Source organism: Hemicordylus capensis, chromosome 6 (genome assembly GCF_027244095.1).
Source record: "Hemicordylus capensis ecotype Gifberg chromosome 6, rHemCap1.1.pri, whole genome shotgun sequence".
Taxonomy (NCBI): Eukaryota; Metazoa; Chordata; class Lepidosauria; order Squamata; family Cordylidae; genus Hemicordylus; species Hemicordylus capensis.
Window position 1 is genome coordinate 67,677,895 of NC_069662.1, and position 27,194 is coordinate 67,705,088.

Below are 27,194 nucleotides of genomic sequence, written 5' to 3' on the forward strand. Positions count from 1 at the left end.
CTACATGGATCGGGCGAGGCCATTCCGGAAAACAGAGAGACTCTTTGTTAGCTATGCAACCCCTTCCCAGGGTCTGCCTATATCGACACAGCGAGTTTTGTCCTGGGTGGTGGAGATGGTTCGGCTTGCCTACCAGCTGGCTAAGGAACAGCTGCCAGGCCCTGTCTAAGCCCATTCCACGAGGGCAGTGGCATTGTCAGAGGCCTTCTGGCGAGGAGTCCCGTTAGCAGAAATATGCCGGGCAGCTACCTGGGCTAACCCATCTACCTTCATCTGACACTATGCGCTAGATGTTTGTTCCAGAGATCAAGCTTGCTTTGGGACATTGGTGCTTCACTCAGTCTCTCATTAGGTTGCTCCCACCATCCAGGTAAGCTAGCTTGCTATGATCAGGTAAGCTAGCTTGGTAAGCTAGCTTGCTTCTAGTGTGATGCACAGAGACCACAAAGAAGAAGGGCAGGTTTCCTACCTGTAACTGTAGTTCTTCGAGTGGTCTTCTGTGCATTCACACTCCCGCCCAACCTCCCCGCAGCAGTCACGCTCTTCAGCTGGGTGGCGATCTCCTTGACTGAGGTAGAGAGGAGAATCATCTAACGGGGGAGCAGGTCTTCCCGGTCTTTTTTCCTTTTGTGGGGTGAAGCTTTGGAAGATTCCGGAATGTGGCTCTGCGCAGGCACATAACACAAGTGTGAATACTCAGAAGACCACTCGAAGGACTACAGTTACAGGTAGGAAACCTGCCCTTCTCCTTAAAACTCTTTTTGGCAAATAAATTGCCCCTAGCTTTCTCGCATTAGATCGATAAATAGTTGCCTCTGTTGTTCTATTATCACTTGTTACCATTGTCCTTACTCTGTGAATGTTAATCAGTTCTGTCAATGCAATTTTTTAAAAACATCAGTATTGAGTGATGTTATTTCTTCTTTGATCTGCAGACCATCTTTGGGTGGTCTCCTTACGTCGTCATATCGGCAACACCAAGAGTCCTTGGCAGCAGAAAGAGAGAAGCGGCGACAGGAGAGAGAGGAGAGATTGCAAAGGATAGAGCGTGAAGAAAGAAACAAATTCAAGTAGGAGAAAGATTATTTTGCTTTAGCATGATAGAATTGAAAAATAATTTGCTGTATTCACTATATGCAACTTTCCAGTTGTAGATGTGTTTTGAAAAGCTTTATGAGAAGCTTTTCAAAACACATCTCTCTTTACAGAATCATAGAGTTCATAGATCATAGTCTATGCTTGATGCAGCAAATCCGGAGCTAGAGCATCTGCAACAGATAGCTGTCCAGTATTTGCTTTCAGCAAAGGAGAGCCACCAACCCCCTAGGTATTTTTATTTAGGACATTCGGTGTTTGGTTCCATTGTTAAACTGCTCTTACCATTAGGAAGTTTCTCCTAATACGCAACCAAAATCGAGTAACTTAAGTCCATTATATCTAGTTTTACCCTTTTATATCTAGTTCTACACTTTTGTATGAAGGAAGAGTCAGTCATATGACTGACCAGTAGTCTGAAATGTTACTGCACAGCAGTCTGAACTGTTAATATGGCCCAGACACAGGTGTTAGTGAGGTGTCCAGACACTGTTGGCAGGACCTACCTAACAGCAAATATACATGACTGACCCTCCCACTGGTATGATTCATATCTTCTGAACTGATGTCAGATTCATTTGGCTATATTGTCACTCTTTGAAATGAAAGGTTGATTGTTAATGACTGCCATGTGCATGATGGCTCTGGATCTGAACACATATTGGTAACTTTCCCAAGACAAAGCTCTGGGTAGATTTAAGTCAGAGGGAATTGGAAAAATCACACCTTGATGAGAGAAAGCAGTTGTGGTAATTAAACCCCATTGGGGAATTCAGGATTTTAGTTGGGGTTTAGTGTGTTCACACACACAAAATGAACACTGAGTTTCAACATTAGAGCAGCTATGGCAACTATATGAGGAGATTTAAAGTTTCTTTGTTTCTGTAACAGTAATTTCAAGAGAGTTTCATTTCTACCAGTGAACAGAGATGGTCAAAATACTTCTGAAACGTATTTTAGATACAAAATACCTGAGCAAATGTATTTTAGATACAAAATACTTGAAACAACCAATAAAAATACAAAATAGTATTTTAAAATACAAAATATAATGCCTGAAAAAAACAAATTTGAGATGTTCGTTACTTACCCAAACTTGTTTCCATTTCCTTTAAGCAATATAAGTTTTTCAAAGATTAAATCACTCAAGTTGTACCTTCTGGGGTTGTGAATCATCACAGCAAAGGAAAATAACTTTTCTACAGGGCCACTTGATGTTAGACTTGCATTATATCTTTTAAAATAGTCATGGGATACCCATCCAACATAGTAATGTGCTTGGATTTGTCCTGTAAAAACGAGTATTTCCAGCTTTTTAAACACTCAATCAAATCAATAATTCCAAAACAACACAATATCCTGGTGTTTTTTTAAATGTTTCCTATGTTTCTCCATTCTCACCACCCTTCATGGGTGTCTGCAGGCCTTGGGGGTGAGAGGGAGTGGGAATCAAAATATGTCAATATAAATCAAAACACAACAGGATGTATCCAATGTTAATCCTGCTTAGGGTAGACCCACTGAAATAATTGAAAGTTTGTCATGACAAAGGCAGCAATCCTATATCTGTGGCATAGTCAAATGAGCAGCAAGTTGTATTTATGGTGAAGCAATCATATGGGGAGGTGAATAATTCCTTTTATCCCAATTAATCCAGTGAAATGTTTATGTTTAACTTTAAAGTGCTTAGCTTTGACTGGATCATGAAATAGTCTCTTATGAAAACACTGATCAGGTATCTATATCGCACCAATGAACTCGGTGCACGTAAAATAATCACAAATCACATTATCAGACATGACTTTTATCTAATTATTTTAGCTATTCTGCTATAATTATTCTTGTTTCTTTTTCTGCTTATTTTTTTAATTTTTAGTTATTCTTTCTTTTATTACTTTTTTCCTTGTAACCTTATGAACTTTTTTTATAGTCGTAATTATCTAGACAAAAGAGAGGAGCTAAGACAAGCAAGAGAAGAGAGGTTTGTACTTAACACTGCTTTGGGCTGCTTTCATTTCTTTTTACATATGCCTTTAAGACATGCCTGATTTTGTAAATGTCATTCCAACTAGGCTTGCAAAGAATGGCTTAAATCAGAAGTTCTCATAAAACAGTGTCCTTTCACTATAGCAAAATGAATTACAAAATATTCAGTTCTGTTGAGTATGTAACAAATGATGGCTTTGATTGCATTTATTTGTAAATTCTGCATTCTGAAACTGTGGGCCAGGACCCCAGGCTAGGTAATAAAAAACCTTCAGGAAAGGGTGGTGCACGGGGAATGATCCTTTATTCCTGAAAGGCAAGCATTGATTATGGGTCCCTCCATCTCTCTCTGAAACTCTTAATGCGAACTATGCAAGTAGCAGCTAGAAGAAAGAATGCTTCATAGAATCATACAGTTGGAGAGAGCCTTGTAAGCCATCTGGTCCCATCTCTGTTCAAAGCAGGAAATCCAAAACTAGAGTATCATGGCTGTCCCAGTTCCTGCTTGAAAACCAGTGAGGGAGAGTAAAGGTAACTGGTTCCATTATCAGCTTGCTATTGCTATGATCCCTGCTAACTGGGCAAAGGGGCACCTGTTAAAGTGTTGACTCTCTTATATATAGCAGGGGAAAAGAAATTGTCCCTATCCAACCATAGCACAGCATTCCTCCACCGACTGTTGCTGGTGTCTATGTAAGTTGTAATGCATTCTTAAGGACCTGAACAACAAATGAATTTGCAAAACTATACAGATAGGTTATACATTGTAAAGTAAAACGGCTTGCAGTTTGCAAGTATATTAACATCTTATATCTCTATGACTCCATACTTTTCCTAGCTCTATGATATATCATTGTCCATGCTTTCCAATGGAAGAGTTTTCCTGGATTTTCTGAGACATTAATGTATTTTTCTGGGGTTTTGGATATTTGTGGTCATGTGGCCAAGGTCTGGAACTTACCTGTGAAAATTGCAAGTTTATATCTTTCATGGTTTGGTGTGGGAATTTCATGACAGTCAGTGAGTGACTCAGTGAGGGCTTGCGGTTTGCAAGCATATTAATGTCTCATCTCTCTGTGATTCTAGTCTTTTATTATTTGTATGAGGTCTCATTTCCCATGCTTTCCAATGAGAGAGTTTTTTCAGATTTTCTGGGAAAGTAATGAATTCTCCCAGAATGTTGGTAGTCTGGGCAAAGTCTGGAACTTACCTGAGAAAATGGAATGTTTCTATCTTTTGTGGTTTGGTCTGGGAGTTTCATGTCAGTCAGTCAGTCAAGTCAGTCAGGCCCAAAGAGATGATGATGATTAGGGTTAGGGTTAGGATTAGGATTAAATAGTCCAAAAAACCCTGCTGGTTTAAGGCCAGAGTTAAGGCTATCTCATGTTGGCTCAAGTTCCACAAAACTGAGAAATTGGAACACAAGACTTAACAGATATGCCACATGATCAGTAATAATATATAATGTCACAAATTGTGCTCGCTTACAAATTACCTTCCATGCACTCCACTTTTCCTTGGTCTTTGAGGCCCAGTTCAAGATGGTGAGGATGCAGTGCCTAGCACCAGCAAATATGTCCCATGGTGTTCATGTAGGTACATCAAAAGAAAGACTATGCTTCCCAGCACTCTGCGTGCAAAGATTTGTGTTTTGGGCAGTATATACATGTGTTTAAATAAATAAATAAATCTTTCAGGATGGTGCTGGGGCTTGAGAGGGCTGTTATTCTTACAGCACCCCCTAATCTATTTGAACCAAAATTGTTACAGCTATAGGGACATATAGGGACACCTCAATGGTATAGTTTGTGATGATGTCATCCACTCCAATTCAAGATAGCAGACATGTGAATGTTTGAGGCAGAAGTGGGCTATCTTGTGAAAATGGTAATTATCCATTAAGATTATAGTGAAAGGAAAGTAGGTCAATTAGTTCTTACCATAACATCTTGTTTGCATTTGTTGTGGTGTCTGTAGTTTTGGGGGACACAACAACTGGAACATTTTGTTTACTCAGAACACTTTGCTCCTCTTCCTTTGACTCCTTCCTGCATCCTACTTTGACTGCATCCTACTGACCATCCATCTAATGAAGAAGCCAGAGTGGAGTTTCTGCTACAGTGGCAGGAGCATGGATAGGTAGGGTCAGCAGGTGCAGCTTGCTTCCTTCATGTGGTGGCAGTGAGAAGTTAGCAGTTAGTGAACTATCTTCACTTAGTTAGTGAGTTAAAAAGGCATCTTTTAAAATAAAGTAAATATCTTCTATCTTTCATACTGGTTGCTATGTGGTTTTATACTGGTTGCTATGTGGACCAGGTTTCATACTGGTTGCTATGTGGACCAGTAGCTATATTTAGTTGGATTGGGCCTGTATAGCAACTGGCCCTATCCAACTCCAGCACAACATCCCTTTCAGTGACTGATGCTGGTGTTTCCTTACGTTTCTTTTTATATTGTGAGCCCTTTGGAGATAGGGGAGCATCTTATTATTTATTTTTATTTGAAAACCACTGTGAAATCTTCTGTTGAAAAGAGGCGAAGTTGCTGACTTGGCTGGGAAGAGCAGACTGGGTGACCTGTGTGGGAGGAGATGAATTTACCAGTTAAGAAGAACTCTGCACTTAGACAGCAGACTGAGCAGACATGCAGCTCCACTGATCATCAGCTTTACAGTGGTGAGCTGTATTTATTCTCAAATTATCCATTTTTTATCAAAATATGCATATATAATACCAATAAACATATGTTTATAAACAAACATATACACTTTGGAGACTTCTTTAGTGAAAAGCATCCTCAATTTCCACTTTTTTGGTGAAGGATATCAACTTCCTACACCCTCTGGACCTGGCAAACCTACCTCTGGCTCTGGGAAAAGCACAGAACTGCATGGAGGTGAGAAATGGCCCTCACATTGGAGATATTTTTCCAGAGTGGCCCCCACTTGAAAAAATAGTGAAAATAAAATTTTCCACTGACCTGTGGAGTTGTCCCACTATAAAAACAAAGACTTGGCCCTCTCTCCTAGTGGTTCCCAACCGGGAGTCCTCTAGATGTTGCTGAAATTCAATTCCCATCATCCCTATCCACAATAAAGTGTAGCTGGGCATCATGAGGTCCTCCAACAATATCTGGAGGACCCCAGGTTGGGAACCACTGGTCTTAGGAGATATGAGAGAGAAATTAGCGAGCTAGAATTGTGGGATAAGTCAAGTTTTGTGAATATGCAGTAAATAGGCTAAGTCTTTCTGAAATTACCTCAGTGTTTTTTTTAATATATAAAATGGCCCACTCCATAGAAGTCAATGAGACTTTCTTATTGCTGAAGTCACACGGAGTTTTCCGCTGCTTGCCTCCCTGGCCGGCCCACCGTCGCCGCTTGTCTTTGCGGCCGAGCCAGGCCCGCCGCTTGTCTCCACGGCCGAGCCGGCCCGTCACTTACCTCCTGGGTGCGCCTCAGCCAATCAAGCACCTCCACCACCCAGCCAATCAGTTGGGCACCGGGACGCACATTCTAAGGCACACCCAGGAGAATTAATAATCTAGATGTGAGGGAGTCACTCTGCCTGAGAGATAAGAGAGAATGGGGAGGGAGAAGAAAAGGATGAAGAGATCCTGGGCAGGCTTAGTTCTGAAACAAGCCCCCACACTGCTCTAACTACCCACCTGGCTTTTCCCAACTGTAAATTCCATGTCTCCCTACTCCCCACTCTCCGTCACCTGTTGAAACCTCAACTGCCCAGACAGCTGGGGGCACTCTTGTCTTGCAGCCTAAGAACTTCACAATAAACTGCAACCAAAATAAATGCCCTGGCTGCACTTATAATTGAATGTATGACCTAATCAAGGGGCTGTGGCTTATTCAGTTTTTTCACATTCACAAGATAATGGAGTCCTCCTTCCATTCTCTCTCTCACTCACTCTCGCTCTCTGGCTCTCTGAATAACCTTGTTCTACCCGTATTGGAGCCTACTTCTCCTTGACTACACCCACCAGCCTGAATTAATTACAGCACTTTTGTGCATGGTGAGCTGGGGGGAGGGGAAAGGGGGGAAATCACAACTTATGTTTCTTTTTAGATTGTAAGCCCTTTTGAACAGGGAACTATTTTCTTAGAACTTGCTGTGTAAACTGCTTTTAGAACTTGTTTTTGTTGAAAAGCAGTATATAAATAATCTTAATGAAAATAATGCTAATAATAGAAGTAGAAGTTTCTCCTTCTGTTCTCCTACTCTTTAACTGAAATTTTTCAGATTGCAACTTGGATATTACTTTTAAGGTTGCCCATAATTTAACCCCATTAGATCTAACCAGGTTGTTGAACTAGAAGAAAACCAAGCTAACAGCCAGCTCTAATACTTTGATCTGAAGCAGCAGAGAACAAATCTTAGGCCACTTCTGTTTCCCATCAGCACAGTAGCACATTTATTAGTGCTACTACCATGTGTCCCTCAACAGCTCTCTCTTCTCCAGACTAAAAATGTCCTATTCCTTCAACCTTTCCTCACAGGGCTTGTTTTTCAAACCCTTGACCATTGATTGATTGGTTGTAAGTTTATTACAGTCCAAGACCAGAAAACAAACAGAATTTAAAACAGAAAACAAGGAAAAAGTAGAAAATAGCAGAAAAACCAATGCAGCTTACAACATCCATTTACAATATTCTGGATATACTAAGTCGAGACTCAAAAACCTTTCCAGGGAATCAAATTACAGATGCAACCTAATGGAGCAAAATTTTGCAACATTAAAAGTAATATCCATGTTGGAATCTGAAAGAAGAGAGGTATTAAAGGGAAGTATAAAATTTATCTGACCTTCCTGAGAATTCCTTTAAAATCGGAAGTATAAAAGGAAAATCAATGTTTCTATAGAAATGACAGTATAACAACATGTGGTCCACAGTTTCAACCCCAACCTCACCCCATCTGGTAGGGACAAATCTAATCTGCATAGGGAATTTGGAGGTATCTCCGAATTCATCAGGGCTTAAGCTCAGCCATCCGTGATGAACTTGTCAGGGTAACTGTGCCTGCTGCTCTGGGCAGCTTTATCAATTTAAATGTTCAGAAAGTTCTATGTCTGATGAAAAAAGCCTGGAAGAGGCAGAAAGACAGTCCCCAGTCCTCTGTTTGGTATTAGGAGCTGCCTTCTGAACCTGCTGTCAGTTCCCCACCCAAGTGAATGCTGCCTGAACTCAACTGACATGCACATGCTGATGATGGGAGCAAGGATTTTGCCTTTACTGTGGTCAGCTTGGACATTAGGCTGCAAACTGCCCAGTTAAGAGCCCCATGAGAAGATAGGAAATGTACAACCCTGTCACCTTAGGGGAAGCACCCACACACACCCATCTCATGCTTCTGCTTCAACTTCTCCATGGCAGCCGTGGTTGACTTTGGGGCATCTTCTAGTTCCATGGATATAGAATTAACTCAGCAGCTTCAAATCCCCACATGCCCTAATACATGAATATGCCCCCATAGAGGTAATCATCTACCCTCCTGTAGATGATCAAAGAATTCAGGGATATAAGGCAGGCGTCACTGTGATCTGGTTAAGGGCCCAATAGTCAACAACTCAGAGAAGATAGGGGCTCCTGTGGAGAATGGTGTTGATTATGTTGACACTACTGCATCAGGGATGAAATCCACCAACCCTCCCAATACACACATAACTCACTGACCATATGTTAATAGGTCAAAAGCTGATCTGGTTTTGTATTTGTTACTGTTGGACTTGTGACTCAATTTGCTTCTTTCTATACACAGTGGCCAAGTAGCCATCTACCCTTGTATGATACTGTGAGATCCAGTGCAGCTGGTTCTTTTTTTATGTTAAATCTAAAATTTAAACATTTTTTTTCTAAATATGATTGCTGCCACTTTTTTCTGATAGAAGTGATTTTTCAGCATAAAGCCATAAAGACATGAATGCAATTATACAAGGATCTGCAACACTAAGGTACAGGGCAATAACATAAAATAGCTGCTCACATTCATGATGGATCTTTCTAGTCCCATCTGGTGCACTGGCAAATATAAGAACATTTATTTTGGAGACAGCTGTCTGCAGCGGTGTGCACAAACCATTCAATTTTGAACCAATTCACCTTGAACTGGACTGGTTTGGCAGCTCGATCATGAACTGCACAGAAGGTGGATTGGTCTGCGATCGAACCGAACCAAGCCTCGTTCAAATGGACCGGTTTGGGATCGAAGGGGTGGCCAGGGTGGTGGTGAGAGAAAATAGTTTAATGTTCTCACTGGCCCAGCGGCATCACCGCCATTCACATTTTATTTACATAAAATGTAAATAATAATAATTCACTCCCCACTGGTGCAGCCCAAGCACGTGGCACTCCCTCTGCAGCAAGCCACCTGCACAGCGGTGGCATGGTTCCCGTCTCCATGGATGCGCAGAGGCCATGTGCATGGAGGCCAGAACTGCAGAGGACAGAACTGCGCTGCCGCTGTGCGAGCAGCTTGCTGCAGATGGAGTGCCACACGCTAGGGCTACACCAGGAGAGATGAGTGCCAGCGCCAGCAGCCACCGCCAGGCTGGTAAAAAACATTAAACTGTTTCTCTCACTGTCCCCCAACCACCATTTAGAACACTAAAGGATGCCCCCACCTCGTTGCTTGTAAAGGGGAATCCTCATCAGTTTCCCCTTGTAAAGTATAGCCCCTCAAACCGCAAACAGCGGTTCAGTAAAATGGACTGGACTGGCGGGTCAGTTTGAACGGACCAGTTCAGGGATAGTGGTTCAGTTTTAATGTGGTCTGAATTCGAACCAAACCACAATTTTGTGTCCGTGCACACCCCTCGCTGCCTGTGACAATGCTTAGATTAGTTGTACAAAGATGGCCAGCTCTTTTGGCAAGGGTGCTATAGGCCCAGACAAAGTTCATATGTGTGCAGCCTGCATGCCTTTTCCCCTCTAGCTATAAAACACAGAAAAGGCAGGTCTGATTCTTTGCCACAGCCAATTCTATGCTATAGGCATGCCCACAGATCTGGCAACTTCTGTTCAAATGGACCATACATTTCTGCCACTGGTGTCAAGCTTGACACAGATAGACCACCTATAAGCTGGAGCTCTCTCAAGATCTTTAGACCTTGAGAGAACTATCTGTTGAACACTAAAGTCTAGTTTATGTAACAGTGTAACACTCCTGAGAATCACATTCTATAACATTGTGTGTGAAAATTGGAAATATTTCCTATTCTATAGCCATCCTTTACAGCCTCATCCAAATTGTGTGTGTGCTCCATTTTATATGAAATTCAGCTCTCAGCATGTTCATAATTACAAAAGCTACCAAAATGAGTTTGTGTATGCATGTAATTTAGCCATACAATATTGCTTGTGGCATTGTTTTTCTGCAAAGCACATTTCAGTGTGAAATGATTATGTGCATGAAACAATGTGTGCATGTGTGCTTACTATTACATGGTTAAGATATGGAGTTGTTTCAACATTTTACTATTATAAGCCATGAACATTCTATTGGTCATGAAATCAAAACTATCTGTCAATTTACCACATGCAGCCATCAAAGGTGACAATAGACATAGCCATGCCAAATTTGGTGCTGATCTGTAAAAAAAAAAATTGCTGAGATACAGCAGTTTAAATATGACTCCTAAAAACAGACTTATCACATTTGCCCCTGGTGGCGCAGTGGTAAAACTGCTGCCCTGTAACCAGAAGGTTACAAGTTCGATCCTGACCAGGGGCTCAAGGTTGACTCAGCCTTCCATCCTTCCGAGGTCAGTAAAATGAGTACCCAGAATGTTGGGGGCAATATACTAAATCATTGTAAACCGCTTAGAGAGCTTCGGCTATAAAGCGGTATATAAATGTAAGTGCTATTGCTATTGCTATTTGCCATGCTTTTTTACCATCAGATAACATATCTTACGATTTGTTTAAAAATGTCCTTTTAAATGTCTTTAAAAATGCAGGCATATGCTAAAGCATAATCCTGTGTTCGTGGGGGGGGGGGAATGGATCAAGTATTTCCTGAGTTACTAGCCTCTGAAGTCCTCATAATAATGGAGTAAAATCAACAATTTATTGTCAGTTTTGCCCACTGAACCCAGGGTTGGGAAGGGCAAGTCCTTGCAAGTAACTTCCGTGCTTTGAATGTAGCTAGAAGCACTCTGTCACTTGTAGAACTAAACAGGCATTCCCTTCTTCCTCCCTTTCCTTTTATGGGCTTTTATGTTCTCTTTTATTTTTTCTTTACCAAAGCAGCAGCAAGGGGCCTTGTCAAGGCATGCAAAGTGGATGAGATGGCAAACTGGCTTAGGAGGGAGGCAACAGCAAAATGGTAGGGGCCCATGCAAGGGCACCCAAGGCAGTGGCAGACTGCCTTTGAACATTAACTTTCTACATCAGGGATATACTGGACCGGGTCTCATGATCAGTGACGGGGAGAGAGAGAGGATTGGCCGCCCACACGATTGCCGGCTGTGTGACGGAACCGGTGGGGGCTGGGGGGAGTGGGGGCCAGCATGCCCTGCATGAGTGCACAGGGCATGCTGGTGAGACCCCTGGAGCCGGGAGGCGGCTTTTCGCCCCCCCTCTGGGAGTCTCCTCGTAAGTAGCCGTGGCGCAGAGCTGCGCTGCAGCTACTCATGATCCAATAGCCGGGGTTTGCGGAGTGCTCGCTCCACAAACCCGGGCTAAGGGGTGGGCTACGTGAGCGGGTTAGCTGCTCAAGAACCACCGGGCTTGCAGCCGAGCCCGGTGGTTCTCACGATTGCAGAAAATCAGGCTAGTGGAGGCTAGCCTGATTTTCTTCAATCGTGTGGATAGCCTCACTGTCTGTGAATATCAAGGCTCCACTTAATCAATATGGGTAAGATATACTCCTAAACTTCCCGTTCCTAGAGCCCCCTCAGATTTTCCTTTTCAAAAATCCTGCAAATTCAGTCATCCAAAAACCTTTTTTTAAAGATGAGATTTAAGATGCTTTCAGTTTTCCTTCATGCTCTAAAAAGCATGGAAATTACAAGTTAGGGTGCCCATCTTAACTTGCCCATCTTAACTTACAGCATTTAAGCTGTAAAACCTTTATACAATCTTGTAAATGATGCTTTGCCATGGTCTTTCAGCTCTGGCAGGTGGGATGGAAGGAAGAATGCAGCCAGGCATACATTCAACAAATGCAATTTCTCCAATTACTTGTTAAAGTTGCTTTGATAAATTTCTGCCTAATGCATCATTAAGACAGTGCTTTCCCAAATCGCCGCTTGTTTAGTAAATATTAGGAATGTGCACGGACCGGTTCGGAGGCCATTCTAAAGGCCTCCAGACCAGTCCGGTCACGGGGTGGTTTTGGTTCGGGTGGGGAGTTTGGGGGGTTCCATTAAGGGCGGGGGGGGGCTTTACTTACCCCTCCCGTGTTTTCCACACACTGCCGCCGTAATTATTGAAAAAATTGCTCCTCCGATGGCTGTTCCGATAAAAAAAATGGCTGCCCCCTTGAAGCCCTGGCCCCCTGCTGCTGCCTTGAAGCCCCCTCCCGCCCCCTTAAATCTCGCCCCGGGCCCTTAAATCTCGCCTCGATAACTCTTGAGAAGCGGGCGGGCAGCGGGGAGATGTCCTCCCGCCCCCTTCCCTGCTAGGCTGCAAAAGACTTTAGGAAGGCTTCTGCGCATTCCATTCTTACTTGACAGTAGACCCTCAACCTTACTCATGAGTAGACCTTAACTTACTTGTGAGTAGACCATCAGTCTGCCTCATGAGTTGCTCCTCAAATTTACTTGCAAGTAGACAGTGCATTCTTGCTTGTGAGCAGTCCCTCAACTTCGAGTAGCCCTCCCCTTACTTGTGAGTAGGTCTGTTCTTGAGAAAGAATGCAAGGTTTTCTTGTAGGGCTACTCACAAGTAAAGGTGTTACTAGTGAATAAGGATGCATCCCTACTCATGAGTAGGCAGTCAGTCTTATTCATGAATAGACCTGCAATGTTACCTATAACAGTCTACTCAAAATAATGCAAGGTATACAAGATTGGGTGATCTATTCACAAACAAGGATGCAAGATTTTCTCAGGAGTAAGTTTGTGAGTCTAGGAACATACGATGCTGCCTTATATCAAGTCAGAACATTAGTTCATCTAGCTCCATATTGTCCGCAATGACTGGCAGTGGCTCTCCAAGAGAGCCACTTCCCGTAACATCTCCAGTCCTACCTGGAGATGCCAGGGAATGAACCTGAGCCCTTCTGCATACAAATTGTACTTGTCAAGCCTTCATGTATTCCTCCAGCAGGAGACATCTCCCCCTTCACAAGATGGTCTTCGGCTGAGCTATAGCCCCATCTTCTAAAGGGAATATCTTCTAGTGTTCACATGTAGTCTACTCACAAGTAATGACATAGGGTGCACTTGCAAGTAAGTAAGTGAGGTCTACTCATGTGTAAAGCTGTTGGTGTGTGGAGCCTCATTTCTAAAGCGTCATCATATATAAGACTGTACAAAGTCTTAACAGCTTATATGACATGGAAGTTTAGATAGACACTTTAATTTGCAATTTCTATGATTTTTAAAGCATGAGTGAAAATTGAACTTTCATCTTAAACCGAAGGATTTTTTAGAATATGTAATAGGCACAACTGTTTTCTATGGCTGCCATATAGCTTTACTCTCATTGACTGACATTCTGACTAATGCTGCCCCTGTGCGCAAAGAAAGAGAAAAAGAAAAGAAAAGCACACATGCAGCACAAGCAGCTCTACTTCTGAAGCACAGATGCTCATGTGAGGAGCTATTTTTGCTGATTCCCCTCCTCATCATAGGCACTCTGAGCACCTTGGACATAGGTCCCTGAGGGTTGCACAGCCCTCTGCTGGAAAACATGTATTGTTTATAATCCCGCATCATTCAGTGACTCTAAATGCAGCAGAATTACCTATTCTCAGAGGAGGTTTCCCACTAGGTCTCTGCATGAGTCATCTACCAGTGAACTACTTGTTTTGTTACAAACACTGACACAGAAAAACACATAGAGAACCTTCTCTGAGGTAGGTAATATTTACTCTTCCACATTCTAAAAATAAACCCTTTCAAGTGTAAGAGTGCCTCCAATTTTAATTCATGAAATAAAAACTATCAGAATGTTTGGAAATGTTATACTGTTTCACAAGAAAGAAACATGTCTCTCTTAGCTTGTTGCATATTGTTATGAAATATTTATAGCAACGAGGTATTGGAAATTGAATACACAATAAGAATAAAGTCTTGATCAACTTTGTTGAGCAGTTCAGTTCTAAGATAAAACAAATGCTCTTACATTTGTATTCATAAATGTATTCCACAAGCAAATAATTATGGATAAAATTAGCAGACATCTGAAAGAGTCATATATTTCAAAGTTATTTTGGTCTGAACATATAAAGCACTGTATTTAACAATATGATTGGTAGCTGGTCTTAATAAACAGTAAGTGTGTCCTGCCTGCCTAAAATACAAAACAGATGTATCTTTGTTCTTTTCAACTGACTTTGATGAACAAACTATATGTGACGTCATATCCAAGCTATTGGATGTCTTGAGTCCAGCCGAGAAATCTCTTAGATTTTTTTTTTAACAAGTTTCCATTGTAGGCTCTGGAGAGAACAAAGTGAATTCCACTGCAGTACTCTTAAAGCAAATAGAAGCAAGTTCAGAGACTCAGACAGTTCTTATTCTAAATGTTTATAAGTGGTATTATTTATTGCAAGATCCGTTATTCTGTGCAGCACTGAACTTTCCTCTCTCTCTTCAACAAGACTGGGACGAAGTCCTCCATCATTTGGTCACTGGGAGGCTTGCTTTTTTTTTTTTTTTAGGGAAAGCGGGAGAAAGGAAGAGCTGATAAATGTTTCCAAGAAGACTGTTTTCTTCAAAATACAGTATCTAAGGGCTGCTTGGTAGTATCTATTGGTTTGAAATGAACAACATAAACTTAAATGGGCAGTTTCTTGTGTTTTTTTGGAGGGGGAGGGTTGCTCTGGTGTATTTTGAAGGTTAAAGCAGCAGAAAGTTGACACAGCAGCCAGTTTTGTGCCAGGAAGTCAGATATTTCCCTACAGGTGTTTCATCCATAAAGCAGCATCAACTACAGTTTTCTCCTTCTTTACGGGATCTCTTTGGAATTTAACTTTCAGATACAAATTCCTAGAGAAATTGGCAGCTGAAGAGTATGAGAAGGAGCTGAGAAGTCGAAGTTTATGTAGGGGCAGGAGTGATTTGTCCTTGAATTTGAGTAGTTCTTCAATCCCAGTCTCTCCCAATTCCAAGTGTACCAGCCCAGCTTCAACAGATTCTCAGGAGGAACCCAAAACCCCAGTGACATCTTGTGGAACACCTCAGATCCCAGAAGGTAAGTGCCAGAGAATTCTAAAGAGAATCGTTTCTCACAACTTAATCGGATGCAATGGTAAAGAGTTCAAAGTGTTACACTTCTTTAAGAAGGTCTATTGTTAACAAATCTGTTAACTTTTATACATATCTCTCTTGGATATCTTACGAACTAGTAATAACATTTAGTAACTTATTAATAGTTAGATTTATTTCTGAATGCACAACTTAAAAGAACGATAACATATAGCATGCTGCGTTTGGAATAATGATAATTGCAAAAAAGTGCTTTCAAACTCAAAACACCAAAGGCATGTGCTCCAGGCAAACACTTTAAAGTCCCATTAATTTCAGAGGTAGGGTTAAATATGTTCTTAAACCTTTCTGCTTACCTTTATCTGAATTGTGCCCTGAAATAGCAGTGCCAGTGATTCAGATGACCATTCTGGAAATAACTGTGTAGGACTTTTAAGTTTTGTTTTGTTCTTTCCTACCTCCAAAGAGCCATGCACACTGCTTGATAAGTTGCTTTTGAAAACTCTGGGAAATTTCAAAACTGATTTCTTGAAAGAGTGTAGGGTGTTGCTTCAGAGTGGGCAAGGGAAGAAGCCAATGTACATACATGCAAGCTCTCATGTATGCCTACTTTCCCCTTTGCGTTGGTTTTTTAATTATGGTTTCTGGGTTTTTAAGTAGGAAGACTGAAATGTTTTAATACAACTATTATTACTCTTGCAACTGATAATAATGGCTTGAATTTTGCTTTATATGAAGTCTATGAAAGAAGTGCAAATGCTAGATGCCAAGATCATTCTTTAGCAGAAATAATGTTGAATGAGAAAAACAAAAGAACAGCAATACTATTGTAACTAGTATTGATGCTATTGTAAACTGCCCAGAGATGAAAGTTTGGGGCAGTGTACAGATTTGATAAATAAAAAAATAAAAATAAAAATACTGCAGTTTTTTGGCCATGCATGTCATCCTAGATGTGTAGCAAGCCTAGTACTGGCCTGGGCTTGTAACAGACCAAATACAATTACTTGGGGAGAAATGGGCAAAGAAATATGGAACACTATCCTGCCTAAATTACCACTTCTATTTCAACAGCAAGTTAAAAATGCTTATGCTTCAATCTTTCCTGTTGAGATCTGTGGATCTGAACAATTTTGGCTAGAGTGTCCTCATAATTAATATCTCTTACAGGGTTTTCTGGGAAATCTGTTGGTGCAAAATTATTAGTTACAATAAACTCCTTTATTCTAAATAAAACAACATAACTAATAAAATGCTTAAAGAAAAAATTGTCAAAGCAGTTTACATAGCAAAGGGAATCAGAAAATGGTTCCCAATTAAAGAAGCACTTACTATCTGAAAAAAGAAACAAGAGAAATACCATCAGTAGCCACTGGGAGAAACACTTATCTGGGTTGCTATTCTCTTGGTCAAGAAAACCACCACTTTTCAAGGGTTGTGTGTGAGGTAAGACAGTTATCCTCAAGGGAATGAAAGTATTCAAATATTTTTATAGATTACAAAGCATGAATGTTTTTGAGGCCTGTGCATGCTCAAGCCAGTTTCACTTTTATGTACTGTGACTTGTTTTCATTCCTTTATGTTTGTTTGGTAATTAATGCCTCTCTGACTTAAATTCCTTGAGTTGAATGGCTGTTCTTGCTTGAAGCATGCTGTTCAAGCCACCATTTGAAGGATGTATTGATTTTATATGCTCACGTTGAGTGTACTGCTTTAATACTTAATTTCAGTTTACATAAAATTACAACTGATTTCCTTTATGCATTGCTATTTTTATTTTTTATTTTTTGTATTAGAATCCCTACCAGGATTGCATATCTGTGAAAGTACTTTTATTCAGAAATATTCAGAATGGCAGTTATTCAAATCCAGTGTCAGACATTTTTTAAAAAAATCACTTTTCCCTACCACTAGGATTTTGTGAATCTGCACAGAGAGCAACTATCCCTTTTATCATGATCATTTTAGCATACATTGGGAATTATTCCAAATATTACAATATAAAATAAAGCAGTTAAGTATGTGTGGGGAGTACATTTGCTACAGGTGCACAGGCTGACTCTCAGCTGCTGAGGTGTGTAATGCCTTTCAGCAGGCAGCAGGTGTTTTAGGCTCTGCCAAAGGAACACTCAACAAAAATTAACAGTCTTGTGGAGCTTTACAAGTAGATTACATATACCTTCAGGGTGAATGAGATAAAGACAGTAAATGCTTTGTACACTGAGGGGAAAATCCATTCCACACAAATCCCAACTTTCTTTTACTGGATAAATTGGCATAGGGTCAATAAAGCCTTATTATCCTGTCCCCCAATTTTCATAGCACACAATGGTGGGCCAAGCTATGGCTGGGAATAGAATACCTCTACATATGTCCCACATCATTATTCAGTCCTTCCTCTTGCCCAGGTCCTGCCCCCATATGAAGTTAGATCATACCCTAAAATACCAGTAACTAAATCTCAGTGGCTGATGTTCAGACCAAGGAAATGCCAGTGCAGTGAAAGGAACAGACTAACAGCACTTCCAGACCAGCCACATTGGTGCACCAGGGAAGGGGTAATTTTTGGATGACCTCATCTTACCCAGGAAACCCTCTCTGCTTCCTGAAAATATGTCCCCAGGGACTATAAAATCCTCAGGGTCATAAAAAATGCAGATGCAGTTAGATTTGAAATGCTGTTAGTGTGCTTTCCACTCTATTCTGTACTGGTCAGATCTCTCTTGGAATACTGTGTCCAAGGGCATTTCCAGATAGAGAAATACTTCATTTGAAAATTGAAGGTCTTTTGTGTTTGTTGACTCTGTCCTCATTTCATAGCTCTCTTTTGTACAGGTCTTTACATTTATTAACTCCTGTTTACATGGCTTACTTCTTCCATGCACTGTTTCATAGCTTTCAATGGCTTATTTCTTGTGGATCATTTGCAGGAAATGCCACTCCCTGCTGCAGCAACCCCACCCCTGGGTTGTATGTCTGGTCTCATGGGCAGGCAGGCCACCATCTTGCCTCCCCTTCCATGTGACCTGGGCCAGCCAATCAAGTTATTGTCTGGCCTCCTCACCCCCCCACATGTGATGTCGGCCAACCAGTCATTATGCAGGGAGTGCCTGCATAAGTAGCAGGCTTCTTGCAATGCTCATTACAGGGAGGTCTCCTAGTTAACCTTGTATGGGTCTCCTCTCCATATGGTTCCCCAGTTTAAGTTTTTGGGCATAATTTTTTATTATAAAATGAGTTGGGCTCCACAGTATGTCACAAAGTATGTCCTCAGCAGGTGCAAACCTAGACTACAACTGTTGTGTGGGATGTGGAGTATGTGGGGGAAAGGTCAGAAGAACTTATTGTTATACCAAACCTTGATCCAACCAATTATAGAATATGGTAGTCAGGCCTATATGTCCCTGCCTAGGATCCAGAAGTTGGATATCATCCAGAATAAAACCTAGACTAAAGTAAATGGAGCTTTTGCCACTACTCGCTCTAATGTAGTTCAGGGTGGTGTTGTGTGCCATTTGGCTTGAGACCTTTCCTTGTGGAATAGATTACATAGGCACCCTGATGGATCAATTGGTTCTATTTATGGCCCCAGCTGGGAGTTGGAAGACCCTCGTAGGGCAGATGATGTGAGATTGCCCCATCTGTTGTGGATTAGGTTGTGGCAAACTTGGTACCCTTTGAGGGCTGATATGAACATAGGGAGGGGACTTTGGCATTTTCCTGTTTGGATGTGGTATTCTCTAGTAGTTACCTTAGTGGGCCCACAGAAGGACCCTAATACCAGTAATTCATTGATGACTAAGATTACTATGCTGGAATTTCTATCAGGGGAACAAGACTGATGGTTCTCGGAATGTACAGGGAGACAGGATTTCTGCTGCATTTCTTGTTCCTGAGTTGGGGATTAAGAGGAGCTATCGACTAAATAATGGGTTGAATTATTATTATAGTTATTTATTTATTTATTTATTTATTTATTCAATTTCTATACCGCCCTTTCAAATATGGCCCAGGATGGTTTAAACAGAGAAATAATAAATAAATAAGATGGATCCCTGTCCCCAAAGGGCTCACAATCTAAAAAGAAACATAAGATAGACACCAGCAACAGTCACTTGGAGGTACTTTGTTGGGGGTGGATAGGGCTAGTTACTCTCCCCCTGCTAAATAAATAGAATCACCACGTTAAATGGTGCATCTTTGCCAAGTTAGCAGGGGAATGTTATGTCGGCCAAACTGATTGCTATTATTTTGGCCCTGGAATGGGCTAAGGGATTGACCCTGCATAACATTCTAATTTTATCTGATTCCCAGTCTGTGCTGCTAGGAATCCAGAATGGGGGTTTGGAGTGGGCACCTTCCCTGGTTGGTGAAATTTGGAACCTAAAAAACAATCAGATTTAGAGATGTTTTGATAAAATTTTGATGGATTCCTGCTCAAGGGATCATGGGAAATTAGGAGGCTGACTCAAAGAAGCCTTGGGGAAAGATACCAATGATTTTGAATTTCCACTGTCCTGGTCCAAGATTAAGTGTCAGTATATGAAGCTGCAGGAAATTGATAGCATAGATGGGAGGGACATGGACCATACAGGATGTTGTTTTTATGAAAATTTTCCAAGCCTCCCAGAAATGAATTGCCTGAGTTCTTTTCATAGAACCTGGCAAATTGCCACTCTAAGAATACTATCTTGACATTGCAATCTGTGTGAAAAACTGTTTTTACTTGGTAAAGTGGAGGATAATTTATGCTCCATGTGTGGTCTCCCTGAAACTGCTGATCATGTCCTAAGGGAATGTGGGAGATACTGTGAAGGTCATATTAAATGTTTGGAGACTCTGCAATTATTGGGCTTTGGGGACTTGGAGACATGGATGTTTTTTAGTGCCAGGGAGGTTCGGAACAGAGTACTTAAGTCCTTGTGGGATTTTCTTCATGATTCACATTTATGTGAAAGACTTTAATAGTGGATCTTGAACTATCTGTAGCTACTTGGTGGTTATGGCCCTTATTGTGCTGCTACGCCAATAAACCCTTACAAGAGGAAGAAACAATGCCTGCCAGTCACTCTGTGGTGCGGCAGCAGAAGGATCGCTGCCAGAGCCAAGGGATAGAGGAACAAGGAGTGACTGACGGCAGGCTGTGGCATGGCGGCGGCAACTCCCCACTCCTTGGGAAAATTGCAGTTGTCCCCACCCACCCCCAGTATTTTTTCCCTTTCACTGGGAAACAAAGGTAGTAAGCCCTGAGTAAGCATTGACCTGGTAGTAAGTCCTGGTAGTAGTAAGCCTTGGGTAAGCAGTGACCAATTATTGAAAGCAGCAAACACTATCCTCTAACTGAGCAGTTCTATTTTACCAACAGCAGGCTCTGTTTCTGCCTTCAGGCTGCAGTTGCTATTTGGTCGTTCTTTTATCCTGGGCACCTATAACAGCTTTATGAGAGGCAGCCATTTAACAAGCACATCCTTCCTCTTGAGCGTATGTCCCTGCTAGCTTCATTTAGCACTCAGAAGCATATAGGAAAAGTTCTCAGTACCTTTCCCTAGACATCAAGCTACCCATCTGTCTTTCTTTTTATTCCCTCTTCCAGCTCAGCAGTGCCTTCCTCAGAATCTTCTCCAGGTCATTTGACTGTTCCTTCAAAATGCTTATGCCCAAAATTGGGGTGCTCCAGACAAAATATGTTCCATATGCACACAAAACCTCTGGTGACAGAGTTAAATCTGGCTCCAACTATGCTATGCACACATTTATGTATGTATTTTTACACTTTTGTTCTACTTTTCCTTCACAACAACCCTGTGAGGTAGGTTAGGTTGAGAAGGGGGTGATGGGCCCAGGGTTACCCTGTGGGTTTCAAGGCTGAATGGGTCTGTCTCTCTAGCCATTACACTATACATTCATCCTAACTTTCCCGAATACTTTTTTGTTGGGTTTTAAGTTGATAGTTTGATATGTCAAGTAGGGGACTCAGTAAAAAGAGGATATATACATGCAAAGACATTCCCTTATGTTAAGGGCTGTCCCCTACAACAGGGGACAGGGTTATGCACCCTTACTTCATAATACTCTTTTTCCATTTTCTATGACAAAAAATAAGTAGTGTCTTCATAAAGAGAGTAGTGTCCTACTTCCTATTTGTGCAACCTGCATTAAAAATTATTGCAATGTAATTTGGAGAGAAGAAGATGCAGATAGGGTACAACAGCAACAATCGAAAGGCTGCAATTCTATCCATACAATTGCCTGATCCTGGGCAAGTTGTATAACTCTGAACCTCAATGTTCCCCAGCTGGGTATGCTTGAGAATGTTGCTGCAACTTGCTGCTGCTTTAAAAATACCAAGTTAAAACAAAAAACCCTCCCATCACTGGTCTTGTCCTAATTGCTTAACTCTCAACATCAGTGTTTCTTCTCTGTGAGAAATGAGTATTAATTGGTTGCTTTGACCTAGCCTGTGTGCCCAGTTGTCTTGAGTGGTATTGGAAGTCTTTATCTGTAGTAACTCAGATGTGGGTTACTACTTGTGCATATCATTCTCACTATTTGGCTCAGAGTGTAGCAGGTAATTGACATATCATAATTATTCTACACTTGGGTCTGGTTGGTATGTCTTGGGGTAGATCTCCCCGGCCTTAGCAGCAAGCTTGTTTTGCTAAATGTTTATTGTGGAAGAAAATGGTGTGGTTGATCAGAATTTAGCTTTATTTTGGAAGGGAATTACTTCCTTTAAACACAGTTTGCTGATTTCATAGTGACCTTATCTTTGACATATTAAAGCCTTTAATAGTGTAACTTGTGCTTCTGAAAATACAAACCAATCTTAAAACTCATGAACAGCTAATGTCCTGCAATATATTCAGATAGTTCAATTAAACAGATGAATCAGCTCAGGTACATTCCTATGATATAAGCTAGAGAGAAGCGACAATTGAAATATTATGCTGTCTATGGTCATGCCATAAACTGACTGTAGGGACACCCTGTTTCCTTTCTAAAGGAGATGTCTATAACAGCAAAAGATTACTTTATTATCACTAATTCACATTTTCAGATAAATTCAGATTATTGACAAATATTAATTATATAGTACGTAAAATTATTAGATTAAATTATAAACACTAGATTAAACCATAAATGCTGATAAAGCTAGGAAGTAGAACATTATCAGAGGGATCCAAAATGAGAGGTGCTTTTGGAGCTTCTCACAGTCTGTTTTGAATTCACTACCTTAAATACTAAATAACCCTAAATACTTTCGTGTCAGTAGCAAACTTGGCTTGGCATTGGTCTCAGTACAGATCCCTGGGAGATCCCACTTCTTATTTCCCTCCATTGTGAAAACTGTAGCATTTAGTCCCACACTGTCTTTCATGCCCTTTGGCCAGTTGCTGGTCTGCATGTGGATCTGTTCTCCTGTACTGTGGCTGCTGGATTTGGTGGGGAGCTTTTGTCAGGGGCTTTTTGGAAGTCCAAGTACTGTGTTGGCTGGATCACCTTTATCCACATGCCTGTTAACACTCTCAAAAAAAACTCCAGGTTAGTAAGGCACGACTTGCCCTTACAGTAGCCATGCTGGTTCTCATTCAGTAAGACCTTTTCCTTCTATACATTTTACTTTTTGTCCTTAAGTATGCTTTCCATTTTACCCAGCACAGAAGTTGAGTTAACTAGCTTGTAGTTCCTGGATTCCCCCAGATGCCTTTTGATGTTATCTTATCTTATCTTATCTTATCTTATGTTAGCTACTTTCCAGTCCTCTAGAAAGCCTGATTGTAGGGACAAGTTACATATATCTGCTGGGTGATGAGTGCTTTCACATTCGAGTTCCTTCAGAACTCTTAGGTGGATACTATCTGGCCCTGGCGTTCTTGTTAATTTTTTAGTTTTCAGGACTGTTTAGAATATCCTCTCTCGTTACCTCAAATTGGCCCAGTTGTTTAGCCTCTAAGCCTCAGAAGCTCAGTGAAGCTAGATGCAGAGAACTCATTCCACTTCTCTGCAATCTCTTTATCCTTTTTAATAATCCCTTTCACACCCTCGTCATCTAAGGGTCCAACGGCTTCCCTGGCAGGTTTTTTGTTTCTGATCTTTAAATAAGGTTTTGTGATTCCCCTTGAAACTATTAGCTATAAGCTCCTCAAACCCTTTGTGCATCCCTTAGTGTCTCCTTGCATTTCTTTTGCTAGAGTTTATGTTCCTTTCTGTTCTTTCATTTGGGCAGGACTTGCATTTTCTGAATGGAGTTTTCTCCCCTTTTATAGCTTTATTGATTCTACCTGTTAGCCATGCCGGCATCTTCCTAAACTTATTCGTACCTGGTATCCTCCTGAACTTGGTGGTACCTTTTCTCCTTCTTGGTTTACACTCCAACTGAGCTTTTATTATTGTGTTTTAAATAAGTTCCATACTTTCTGGAGTGATTTGACTTTCCATTTTAGCTTCCTTTGCCAGTCCCCTCATTTTGAGAAGTTTCCTCTTCCAAAGTCCAACACAATTTTGTGGGACTTCCTTAGCGATGCTCCACTCTCATATTGGGCCTACGGTCTGGCTCAGTAGATAGCAGCTTTCTATGCTCTGATAGAAGCACCTTGACCTAAAAGAACTGATAGTATTTCTTTGCCTACCAGTCCTGGCTGGTGTGTTGCAGGGACTGTGAGCCTTCCTATTTCTGTGCCACAATGCAGCTGAGATGATTTGAGGTCATTACAAGTAATTTAAGGTTCAATTACAAAGCCGCATGGCAGGAGAGAAGAGTGATTGCCAAGTTGGCAACCATTACAAGTATCTGGAACTTGTTTGTGCAGAAGCTTCAGCACAGCTACATTCCTGTGTCTGACCAGCAGTTGATGAGCAGTTGATGATGGAAATCTGTTAGGTTTCTGAGACACTGTCCCTTTTGGCAACACATTCCAAGCAAACCAAAGAAGTACAGTTTGAAAATATGGTAGTGCTGTGATGCAGAAACATCCTACCAACTGACAAGATATGTTTACCTTTGGAAGCAAGCTGGAGGACTGCAACAAAGACAAAGTTGTGCAACAATGTGTACAACTGGGGAACACCACTTGGGGTCACTTGCTGAAGTGTGTGTAGAGGGATGATTCAGATTAATGTTCCTCTTACACAATTAAAGGATGTGTCAAGAGTGCATCAGCATTTCCACCAGTAACATCAGGGCAGGTGCATTCTTGCCACAGACCTGATGATCTTCTCATGTGTGCGGGGCAATATTCAGCTTTCCTTAGCAAGGGGCTGACCTGTGTAAGCACTATGAAACACAACAAGCCAGACATACCCACAGAGATGCAACTGCATTCACAAAGGGAAGCATTGTCATCTGTGTTTGGCTTGGATGGAAGACGAAGTTGGTATTATGTGTACCCAGGATGTTTGTGCCCAGGACAGCTGATAAGAAACCAAGCAAAAGATGTAATGATTTATTTAATTTTTATCGTTAAATTTGTATACACCTTTCATTAAAACAATTTCAAGGTGGTTTACAGAACACTGGGTGACTGATCTGTAGAATGCTCATTTGTAGATGAGCTCCCAGGTTGCCTCTAAGTCACTCACAGCATATCCTTTCAGCTTAAATGTTGAGAATGGAGCTTTTGAAGTATGGCTCCTCAGTGTGTGGTTTGAAATGTTCATTTTTATTTGCTAAAAGCCCACATTCTCAGTGAGTAGTGCAGTCACACAAGGCACCATGCATGGGATGCATGGTCACTGCTGTACTCCTCTGGAGTGAAATGTTAAATGATTGTGGGTTCTATGGCCTAAAAAAATTGGAGGGCCTCCAATGTAACCAATGGGACAACTTGGGAGTAGGAAGTTCTACTCGTGTGTGTGGGGAAAACATGACTCCAGATGAGAGTTAAAAATAGAATTTTGAGAAGACTGAAGATGATTCGGTCATTGAATTTTGGCTGGATTTTGCTGTCCTAAAAGATAGGGAGAGTCATTTTAGAAAAAGAAAAACTCAAGTATTGTGAGATCATGGATGCCTTGGTGATTGCTAATGAAAGATGTTTTAATGAAAAGAAATAGACATTGGCCAGTAGAAAATGAGTGTTCTCATAATAATTTTTAAAGTAAAATTTCTTATTCTTGTTATTTATATTTATATATTTATTTATTTATTTATTTATTTAGGCATATTTGTATACTGCCCAAAACTTGTAACTCTGGGGAGTTTAAAATAAAATATATCTAGTACAAAGAAAGGTCACCTTAAGTGGCTCAGTGGGGAAATGCTTAACTAACAAGCAGAGGGTTGCTGGTTCAAATCCTTGCTGGTACTATATCGGGCAGCAGCAATATAGGAAGATGCTGAAAGGCATTGTCTCATATTGTGCGGGAGGAGGCAATGGTAAACCCCTTCTGTATTCTACCAAAGAAAACCACAGGATTCTGTGGGCGCCAGGAGTTGAAATCGACTTGACAGCACACTTTACCTTTAGTACAAAGAAACATTAACACAGAGAGGAGTGATGATGATGATTTTACATTTATATTCCGCTCTTCCTCCAAGGAGCCCAGAGCCGGTTTAGGGATTGGAATCTCCTAAGAAAGCTGGACTAAGGGATCAGGTAGCGTAATATTCAGCTGCATCTGAAAATTCATAAAAGCAGGGCATATATGTGCTGCTCTGCAGCATCTGGTGTCGGCCAACTACCCCTCCAGTAACCTCAAAAAGAATTTGTTTCTCTTTGAGCTTTCATTGAAAAAGCACAAGCATCCTCCCTCACCAGTTTCCCCCATCCCATTCCCAAATAAATAAATAAAATATCTCTAGCTGGAAATGTTTCATTGCCTGCCAAGTAACAAGAGAGGGACTGTAGTTTTTGCCTCATTATTTCATTAAGAAGGCAGAGAAAACAGGAGAGGGTACTCCCCCAGTTTAAAGAGCCTCACTCCCATTTCAAATTTGACTGTGGTTTGATTCTGTTAGATACAATTCAGTTTGAAATGGGGTGAGACTTTTCAGATCTGGAAAGCTAATATTTTGAATTCCTCAGTTGTGTATTTGCCCCTGTTAGTGATAATCAAAAGTGATCATGGGGGTTTCATTGAGCTTGTGTGGTCAGTAACCACCAATACATATCCTCGATGTGTCTTTCTAGTATTAGAAAATATTTATTTATTTTATTTATTTTTACATTTTATATCCCGCTCTTCCTCCAAGGAGCCCTGAGTGGTGTACTATATACTTGAGTTTCTCCTAACAACAACCCTGTGAAGTAGGTTAGTCTGAGAGAGAAGTTACTGGCCCAGAGTCACCCAGCTAGTTTCATGGCTGAAGGGGGATTTGAACTTGGGCCTCCCCGGTTCTAGTCCAGCACTCTAGCCACTACACCACGCTGGCTCTCTATCCATGTTATGTGCCCTTAGATCATCCTGAAAGTTTCAGCTGTATATCGGACTAGTGTTGACATTGACATTTCACTGTGATCTTCGGTTTTTGTTGATGTGGTAATCTTTATATAATTGTATCTTTAATTTGAGATTTTGAAATCCACTTTATTTTACCAGAACAATGCCTTTTTTCTAGTAGTAATTTTGCTGTAAAGATTTGTCCTGGAAAATTCTGAAGATAGGCTTTTTATGGCCTTAATAACTAATGTTTTGACATGCCTCTAGTTTAAGGACACAGCCCACCAGGCTGTTCTCCTGAACAAATTCAGAAATAAATGCTCTTGCACAGATCATTTCAATAGGTT

General features: G+C 41.1%; 1 protein-coding gene across 22 annotated transcripts in view; it reads left to right on the forward strand.

The window, feature by feature from the left end:
- The window catches only part of FHOD3 (formin homology 2 domain containing 3), a 663,149-nt gene that overhangs the window by 484,781 nt on the left and 151,174 nt on the right, over positions 1–27,194 (forward strand). For 20 of the 22 annotated variants that reach the window (XR_008309501.1, XM_053259380.1, XM_053259375.1 and 17 more), the window contains 3 exons: positions 936–1,070; positions 3,026–3,076; positions 15,240–15,454. Coding sequence is in view for 21 of the 22 variants with exons in the window: in XM_053259380.1 (XP_053115355.1) it covers positions 936–1,070; positions 3,026–3,076; positions 15,240–15,454 (401 nt within the window). In the remaining variant the exon portion in view is untranslated. The remainder of the gene's footprint in view (positions 1–935; positions 1,071–3,025; positions 3,077–15,239; positions 15,455–27,194) is intronic. The other 2 variants (XM_053259377.1, XM_053259396.1) reach the window with 1 other exon arrangement.